Raw genomic sequence first — 10390 nt, forward strand, 5'->3', positions numbered from 1 at the left:
GCAGCGGGGCACCCCTACTTTGTGAGATTCAATTGTGTCCCCAATAGTTTCCATTCAATAATATTATTGCTGGACAGTTCCCATCAGCTTTATTGCTTATTTTAAGGAATTGGCAAATAAACGTATAAAGGAAAAACTGCCACGCAAACAAATTTTGAGTACTATTTAAGTGGTCCACTTTACTCTGCACGGTCTGGACTCTGGCCCCTACGGCTTTCCAGTCGCCTTTGGGCCCTAAGTACTGTAGATAAACAACCCACAAATACAAAGCCACTTGATTATAAACAACACCACTTGATCATCATCTGCTGATAAGAGAAACACTACTGCAAACACTACTTTGCAGTAGTGCCTCTTCAAAGTGACACTTTTATTTGACTATTGGTTAATTTTTTTTTATTTATTTAGTGATTAAGAAAGTGATTTTAAATATATTAATATATTTTTTTTATTTTTTAAATGTATTTAAATATGTAAAAAAAATATGAAAAGATAAAAGAAAAAAAAAAAAAAAAGAATTTACGCTGGGCGGTAAGCCCAGCGGTCAAAATGGGGCGGCATAGTAGCCGCACCCATATGATAATCTCTCTCTCTCCCTCACTCTCTCTCTCTCTCTGTCTCGAAACGCAACTAACACAGATAAATAAGAGCTTCATCCCGGCTCTTTTTCTCACCTTGTCTACCTATCTGATCACTCTCATTTTCTCCTTGTGTGTCCTTCAGATCAAGAATAAGAAGGATGCCAATTAGCACTCATGGAAGAAACATCAACCTTTGTTTCACAAAGATCAAATGGCCTCTCGCGCCCCAATCCCCTAATTCCATGAGTCCCGTCCCACAGCTCCCAGATCATGATCATAACCATGCATTAGTACCCTCCACCACCACCTCATCAACCCTCATTAGAAACTTCAACTCCCTCTATGATGATCACACCTTTAATGAGTTTTCCACCTCCAAATCCCTCAGCAAGTCCCCCGCCGCCTCCTCCTCCTACAAGCCCGACCCTACCGCCACCAATGCCGAAGACTTTGCATCCGCCTTTGCCTCCCATCGCTTCTTCTTCTCCTCACCAGGCCCCTCCAACTCCATTGTTGAATCCACCACTGATGAATCAAGCCTACCATACATTGCCCACGCCCAAGAACCAGTACCAGAGAAGCTGTTTGAAAACAGCGTGGCTGTCCCAACCTATTCCCCGGACCCCTACGCCGACTTCAGACGCTCCATGCAAGAGATGGTGGAGGCGCGTGAGTTAGTGGACGTGAAATCCAACTGGGAATTCTTGCACGAGCTTCTATTATGCTATCTTGCACTCAACCCTAAGAGCACCCACAAGTTTATTCTGGGAGCTTTTGCGGATCTAGTAATCGGCCTCATGTCACAGCCACCGGGCGGTTGAAGATAGGCTCGCGCCGCGCGCGGATCCTTATAAGATTGCTACTCCAATAACTGTGTAATTCCAGTACAATGGCGAAATTAATTAAAGGTCGGAATCCAATTTCCACCAAAAATAAAAAATAAAAAATTAGGACAGTACGCATGTATATGTAACGTGGCTATCAGGAAATGTTTGACGATGTAGTCGAGGGGACACAACGTTGGTCCGATCCAGCTTTTTTGTGTAGTTTATAATTAATTCAGCTTTAACCTTCATGATTCCTTTTGATGCTTCCAGGATATTTCTTTTTCCATTTTATAGTATTTTTATTAATTTTATGTTGAATTTTCTATAGTATATTCTTTCTCACCTAATATTTTTTAGGTGAGAAAATTTCCTCCATATTGAAGTCAGGAGTGCTTCTCTATTAGCAAAAACATTAATCTAGCTAACTCATTGCCCCATCTTGTCATAGCTAGCCAGGTACCTTTTGGAGACATAAATGAGACATTAATATCGATCCCTCTAAGTTATATATGGTCGACAGTATATGTAATGTGGGTATCATCAATCTGGCCAGTACTGATCCCTAACTTTATAGTTGTGGGGATCAAAGGGCATGCAGTTTCCTTATATTTCAATCCAAATATATGTTACCATGCATGCACGCAAGATGCACTCTACAATAGATCTTTATTTATTTTTTTAAGTAACATCTCTGTTATTGCATAAATGTGATATCAAATACAAAGTTTATCTTTTAAGACACTTCTTGAGATGATCCCAGGACCCTCCTCGATCATTACCTGTCCAACCTCATAAGAAAATCTCAATTTAGCCAGTTGATGTGCTACAGTATAGTTACCAGCTCTAGGGGTAAAATTCACCTTCCAGTCTTCTCTACTCTTTAGCAACATTCTGATATCATCAATAACTTGACTATACCATAACTAGTTTCCCTCTTCACTGTTAACTGCCTCTACAACCAGTTTTGCATCTCCTTCAAAAATGTCATTTTGAATATCCAATTCAAGACACAAATTCATTACTCTTCACAAAACCATACATTTTGCTAGCATTGGTTTGGACTGGAAGGGCCTCTGAGAACTAAGTGAGATTAAAATCTCCCCTTGGCTGTCTCGAATTATATTCTCAATTCCCAAATTCTATTATATACTCATCCACTGCAACGTCCCAGTTAGCCTTAACAAAACCGATCTCCTGGTTTCTTCCACCTCTGAATGATGTTTGTACCTGGGCTGAGAGCTCTGTTTTTCTTTCCTCTACTATGTGCACTTTTATATTCCTCTAGTAATTCATCAGTGCCTGTAATAATTCTCCTTTGGTCTTCCATCTTACCTTCAAACATATATTTATTACTTCTGATCCAGACCTTCCTCATTGTTGTTGCCACCCATTCTAATTAAGTTGCTGTAAATTCCTCTTAGCATCTTTGCCATACTTGCCTAAAGTCTGCTTCATTTATATTCCATTTTTGAACTGGACTTGCTGCATCCATCCACACATCATTTGTTGAAATGCATCTCCACATCACATGAACCATAGACTCTTCCTCCATCTGACAAACCATACACAAAGGATTATCAATAATGTTTTTTTTTTTAATTTTTTTATGAAGGTTCTATTTGGTAGGGAATATGTTTTGACAAGCTTTCGACATAAAATTCTTCACCACTCCAGGGACCTCCATACTCCATATTTTCTTCCAACTCTTGTCTACCATACCCCTTGTGGATGATTCCTTTTGTTGCATCTTCCTCAAGTTCATAGAAACGAAGTATGCGCGCACTTCTTACTGTGAATATCCCATCTAAGGTGAAACCCCAATATCTCTTGTCTGCCCCACCAGTTCTACTAATATGAATACTACAAATTTGTTCTGCCTCATCTTTCTCAAAAACCTTAGCAATTGTGTCTTCCTTCCAACTATAGTCCTCTTCATTGATCAATTCTTTTACTCATGCCTCTTGATCCAAAAGCTTAATTGGTGACTGTACAAAGAAGGTTGATGGTGTATGTAGCCACTTATGTACCCAAATATTGATATCTTTACCATCTCCCACCCTCCATCTTAGACCTTCTTTCAGCAGCTTAAGTACAGACAATATACTTCTCCATATTAAAGAAGGTCCTCTACCGATCTTTGCCTCCAATATAGTTATGTTCTTGAAATATTTCTCTTGGAAGATCTATGAAACCAAGGTTGTTGGATATTGCAGCAGTATCCTTCAACATTGTTTTGCCAACACTGCTTCATTAATTAAGTACTCGAGATCTTTGAAGCCCATACCCCCCTCATCTTTTGAAACTCCCATATTATTCCAACTCCTCCAATGAATTTTTTTCTCACATTCCTTAGTACCCCACTAGAATTTAGAGATCATACTTATTATCTCCTGACACAGTTTCTTTGGCAACCTAAAAACACTCATAGTATAAGTTGGGATAGCTTGCAAAATTGACTTGATGAGCACTTCCCTCCCAGCTTGGGAAAGAAAGGAGGTTTTCCAATTTCTAATCTTCTGCCAAACCCAATCCTTAATACCCCTAAAACATTTAAGCTGTGACCTGTCCACCAGAATAGGTAGCCTTAAATATTTATCATAACTTCCACACACTCCTCCACCTGTTGCTTTTGTGATGCTTCTCTTATCACTGTCTCTAGTGTTAGAGCTGAAAAAGAATGAGGAGTTTTGTTTGTTTAGCACCTGGCCTGACCCTTTCTAATACTTACGCAAAATATCTTGAAGCTTCAGCCATTCATTGACCCTTAATCTACAGAATAAGATGCAATCATCAACAAACATGAGATGATTGTTTCGAGTTCCACCTCTCTTCACTGACACCCCTCTGATTTCACCTCTTTCCTCAGCTGCAGATATCATTGAGCTCAATCATTCAGCGCATAAGATAAACAAGTACGGAGATAAAGGGTCACGTTACCTCAAACCCCTAGAAGGAAAAATAATGTCCCCAACCTTTCCATTTATGAGAACTGAATAGGTAATTGATCTTACACAGTCCATAATCTGCTTTATCCACTTGTCTCTGAACCCCAGTTTCCTCATAGTAGCCTCCAAATAAGCCCATTCCATTCTATCGTAAGCTTTAGACATATCAAGCTTCATAACTAAACTTCCAGTCTTGCCTTTTTGTCGTGTCCTCAAGGAATGAAGTATTTCATAAGCAATCATTACATTGTCTGATATCAATCTCCCCGAGAGGAAGGCACTCTGATTACAAGAAATTATCAAAGGAATCACTCTCTTCAATCTATTACCCAAGACTTTAGAAATAATCTTATACAAAACATCACATAAAGAAATAGGTCTAAAGTCATTCACACTCATAGACTTCTTGAGCTTTGAAATTAAAGCAATATGAGTAAAATTCAAGGAAGGAAGCATACCCTCTCCATTCAGAAAGTTGAGCACTACTTTGCTAGTATCATCTCCAACAGTTTCCTAATGAGTTTGAAAAAAGCATGCACCAAATCCATCCGGATTCTAGCTTATCATTCATACTCTAGCCTTAATAGTATGCAAACATTCTACAATGGGTGTTGATGATGGGCATGAAGAGGTAAATATATATTCAAAATACCCCTTGAAAGCATCTACAATTTCTTCTGCCTCTGTCAGAACACTTCCAGAATTATCAATTATCTGTTTGATCGTGTTCTTCCTCTTCCTTTGTGTTGCACAAGCATGATCAAATCGAGTATTTCTATCACATTCTTTGTACAAGTTTCTTTTAGCTCTTTGCCTCCATTTAATGTCTTCTTGCTCCAATAGAACCGCCAGCTTCGATTGATAGTGGATCACCTTCGACTTTTCAAACAGTTCTTTTATTCCCTTCCCCCTATTCTTGTATCTGCCAAATGCCTTCCCACATCTCTCAAGAAGCCCTTGCACCTTGTTCATAGGATCAACATGATTAACACCAGAGATCTAGTTGGACTGCATAATGCTGCCACAATCCTCCTCCAGTTCCCACTTTGCTTCATATCGTAACAGCTTCCCCACATTTCTAGTCACCTCCTCTTTCTCACTAAACCACATTAGAATTGGTTTGTGATCAGAGCTCCTAGCCACCAAACCTTTTATCCAATAATTCTTATGCATATTTGTCCATAGTGGGTTAGCAACAGCCCTATCCAATATTTTCTTTGTGTAAGTGCCATCACTATGTTTATTGCTCCAAGTGAACTTGTCCCCTTTATAGCCAAGATCATACAGACTACAAACATCTAACACATCTCTGAATTTGGTCATCTGGGCTTCATTCCTTGGTCTTCCTCCCTTCTTTTCATTGTTATACAAGATTTCATTGAAGTCTCCTATTACACATGATGCATGCTGAAAAGATGGTTTTAAAACTGCCAATAACTCCCAAGCTTCTGACCTTTTTGTTGCATCTGGTTACCCATAAAAACCAGTTAGTAACCATTTAGAACTAGTTTCCTCCTCTGTGATCAAGGCACTAATGTGTCTGATTGAATAATTAGCAATCTCAACCATGCATTCTCCTTTCCACAAAAGCGCTAAACCCCCACTCCTACCATTTGCATCCACCACAAAACACCCATCATACCCCATCCTCCTCTTCAAACTGCAAAATCTCCTAGCACATAATTTTGTCTCCATTAAGAAGACAAAATTGGGTCTCTTTTTCTTTACCATCAGACAAAGGTTATGAACTATCCGAGGGTTCCCACGCCCTTGACAGTTATAACTTAAAAGAATCATTGGATCGGCGGGGTTGACTAGCAGCCTCCGCCAATTCTATTTCTGTTTTCTCAGCATCATTTTTACAAATAGTTCATGCTTGCTTGTCTTTTTCATGCCTAATGGCATAATTCCCATCCTTTTCATATAATGTTTTAGCTCTTAAGTTTTTTTGACCAACAGTTACTCCATGCCCCCTCTCTCTAGCTCGCTTTTTCCAATTTCTTACTGGCCGATAATCCTTCAGTTAAGCTCCACTCTCTCCGAAGTCTACCTCTTCATAGTTCTCATTATTTTTTATTTTCCAACCATTAGGCCCACCCATACTTTTGAGTTCCAGCCTATCATCCACATTGTTGCTAAAAACTAGAGCTTTTTCAACATAGCCCACCACCGCATCCTCTTGAGGTGTTGAAAGCCTTTCACGGGGATATTTCCTTCCTAAAATCAAGCTGCTCGTTTTGGTTAGATTCTAATTCCCCCACATTTTATTCTCCCGCCATATCCTCCTCAATCTCATTTTTATCACCTTTCGAATTTGAAATCCCATAATTTCCTCCAACCTCCACGCGGCTTTCCTTTTCTCTGACTTCTCCACCAATGTTGGTAGAGCACGACCGACGTCAATGATCTTCTCTTGGTCTTGATTGTTCCTTTGTGGCCTTGCAAATTCATTTGCACCACTACGATTGCTCCATCCTGAATTTTTGTTCAGAATAACCCCTACTTTTATAAAAGATCCAAATTATGGTATTGATTTTGAATCCTGTACAGACTACATTCTAGAGTTTGGGCAACCATTTGATCCATGCACAATCCTTCCACAAGTGAAACATATCTTAGGAAGCTTCTCGTACATCAACGGTATCCATGTCTAATTACCATATACATTGACTATCTATCGTCTTGCTAACGCCTTAGTCACTCATAACTCCACTTTCAGCCTGAGACATCTCCCCCATCCCACACCATCTTCTGGGACATCAACTTCTAGGAGTTTCCCTAATGAATTACCAATCAGTGTACCGCAATCCTTATTCATACATGCCTAGTTGATGTAGTTGCACCCATAATTGTTCATATTCAAAATTCATCATATGCGGCTAAATAAAACCATCAAATGGCTTTAATATGAACAAATGGTTATAAAAAAGCCGTGGTCGCCCTTCCATCACTTTCTGTTTATCCGATTCTGTGGCAAATGTAATAATAAACATGTTCTGTTGATATTCTAAGAACGATGTCGCTTTTGTAACGCCCCAAACCCGGGTGGCTTGGAGATTTACTACTTTACACTCATAAACATGTCTCCCAACACATCCAAAGAAAAATTCTCCAAAAGCTTTATAAATGAAATCAATCTCAAATCTTCTCAATAATCTCATTACAAACTCCACACAAACTTTAATGCAATAATAATAGATCAAAGGGGTCCATAACCTCCCGGTAGTAACATACCAAACTGAAAACACCATAGGTCCTACTAAACCCAAACAATTAATTAAAACTTAAAGGCAATAAAAACTAAGAACATCAAGAGTCCTTATTCCAACTACATCTCCTCAGCTTAACCATGTTCACCAATCTAATCCAGGTCCTCATTTGGACTCTCCACATCATCTGAAAAATATTATCATGATAGGGGGGGAGTTATCACAACTCAGTAAGCAGAAATCATATGCTAGCGTGCAAACATGAGCATTTATAAAGTAGAGTATGCAGAATAAAATATTTTCCAGAGTTATCATGCAGAACAGAACATATTTTCAAAATAACAGAGCGATGGTTTTAAAACAAGTAAAACCCATGGTACTTTGGCATAACATAAACTGAGTATTATCATCAGATCAAAACAGAGCATCAAACAGAGCAGAGACCATGTTTCACCCCTGTGGTAGGGTTGTGCTAACCCCGGTGGCCAAACCAGGCAGAGACAGAGGTGAAATCTTTCCTTTATTCTTCTCGGAGCCCCGAGTGTGCACACAGGAAAGACCACAATAAAACCACTTTGTTTCCAAAGTGGGTGCACTCAGAGACAGAGAAGTCGGTACCAACCCAAACAGAGCAGAGCATCACAGAGCAGAGCAGAGCAAAGCAGAGACAGAGTCAGATACGAAAACCAGTACACCATGCCAAAGGTTTTCAGATATTATATCAAAAATTTACAGAGTACCAAAACAGAATCAGAACAGTTTACACACGCTGAACACAAAAGCCAGAACAAATAAATGCACAACTTTACATATTCCCAATATCGCTCTTTTTCCAGATTTCAGAAACCACATGACAAAATTTAGCTCATGTCTACACAATGCATGTCAGAATATAATTTTCCTTTTTTCACACAGATTTCATGAATAATGCAGATAAGTGACGGAGGTTGATCTTTGTTTTCATAAGTTCCCAACACAACACAAATTATGCAAGTTTTCATAAAATCAACCTCAGTCTTATTAGCTTGTATAAAACCCAGCATAGGAACCCCGCTTACCTGACTCCTGCAGCGTATTATCTAAGCCTTGAAAATGATCTCTATCAATCTCGTCACCTATTCATAAAAATAATATAGATACGCTGAGTATTAAATGATAATTGATATAACGTCCATCTAATAATTAACACTCATATTCTCAACCCATAGTATAGCAAAAACAACTCACTAATACTACTAATAGTAATTTGGACAGCCCGCATTTCAACCCGAAAATACCATATTCTAATTTTTAACAATTACCAAAACACCCACCAAAATCCACGTCAAACACAAATAACCAAAATATCAACCCCACCTCAAAGGCCCCTAACTCCAAGCAATCATCACAACTCAACCACAATGCAGCTCCAACTATTAATCTCCACTCCCAACGGTCAAAATAGAAACCCATATAGCACAAAAACAGCCCCCAAACAATCCCAAGCATTACTCGATTTACTGCTCGACCAACCCAAAACAATTCACAATTCCAAGCCAAATCCAACACAAAGTGTTTGTTAATTCACAAAAAGTGTCCGAGAACTCACAATACACCTCCAAATATTTCATTGAAGTGAAATAAACTGACTTGAGGTGAAGTGTGTGTGCGTGCGCGTAAGACCGAGACCGAGCATGGCTTACCAGTGAAAGAAAAGAATAGATTCTCCGGAATTAGCTTCACTGATTACCCGAGAAACTGAAAGTCCAATAACTAGGAATCACAAGTCACGGAAACTCAAGAACCGACGAAAAATACAACTCAAACTCACGGCAACCAAAAACTGCAGAAAGAGGATAGAATCAAAAATAAATTCGAAGAGGAAAACCGCATGAGTACGTTACGGCAATGAGAAATACCAGCAGAGGTTTCAATGCTTACCCGAAACTCACCAACCCGAAATACTCTCACGCACAGCAACCAGAAAACTCACAAAATGCTACTCAAAACTCACGGCCAAAACAGAAACTGCAGAAACAGAGGATAAAACAAACCAAATACTAAGGATCAGAATCTGCACAATTTCAGTATATGAAACCGAAACCTAAAGGGATGAGAAGGAAACACTTACCAGTCGAAAAAATGGAGGAAAGAGAGGTACTGCTCGCTGACTTGTAGAGGAAGAACAGAAACGTGAAAATGGAGAGAAAACAGAGTGTAGCAGACGGCAACTCACTGGAATAATAAGCAGTGCAAGAGAGAAACCGCAACAATGAGGAAACTAGGGCAGAGAATCGGAACCCACAGACTAACGCAGCAACAAGAAATAAGAAGAAACCGAAAGAAAAGAAGGAGACGTGCGCGAGAGACGTGCGGAAGAAACCGAAACTGCGGAAGAGAAGGGAGAAAGAAACGGAAAACAGAGGAGATAAACATACCTCCCAAAACGACGCCGCTCGGTGGTCTCACTAGACAATAAAATGGCTGGGCCATTTACACGCACTGATCCGGGCCACTGATGAAGAAACTGGGCCTTACATCCTCCTCCCCTTACAAGAATTCCGTCCTCGGAATTCGCTACAAGCTATAAGAATTCTCTTCGAACAAGTGAGGATACTTAACTCGCATCTCTTCCTCGAATTCCCAAGATGCTTCATTGATAGCATGATTATTCCACAATACTTTAACCAAAGCAATAGTTCGATTCCGCAACACTTGCTCTTTCCTGTCCAGAATCCGCAATGGTTCCTCGGTGTAGGTCAGGTCCTCTTGAATCTGCAAGGGTTCATGATCTATGATGTGAGTGGGGTCATGTATATACTTCCTCAACATGGACACATGGAACACAT

At 39.6% G+C, this 10390-nt stretch overlaps 1 protein-coding gene and 1 long non-coding RNA gene across 2 annotated transcripts; one reads left to right on the forward strand and one right to left on the reverse strand.

Annotated features, from left to right (window-relative positions):
- Positions 1-584: 584 nt before the first annotated feature.
- Positions 585-1656, forward strand: LOC108986504 (transcription repressor OFP12-like). Its single transcript, XM_035686751.1, has one exon. The coding sequence runs from the start codon at positions 740-742 to the stop codon at positions 1400-1402; it is 663 nt and encodes a 220-aa protein (XP_035542644.1). The 5' UTR covers positions 585-739; the 3' UTR covers positions 1403-1656.
- A 7853-nt stretch (positions 1657-9509) lies between these two features.
- On the reverse strand, positions 9510-10390 carry LOC109016314. Its single transcript, XR_004798620.1, has 3 exons — positions 10380-10390; positions 9673-10082; positions 9510-9569 (listed from the first exon to the last, which is right to left on the reverse strand). It is a non-coding gene; the product is annotated as an uncharacterized LOC109016314 (long non-coding RNA).

Source organism: Juglans regia, chromosome 16 (assembly GCF_001411555.2).
Source record: "Juglans regia cultivar Chandler chromosome 16, Walnut 2.0, whole genome shotgun sequence".
NCBI classification, from domain to species: Eukaryota; Viridiplantae; Streptophyta; class Magnoliopsida; order Fagales; family Juglandaceae; genus Juglans; species Juglans regia.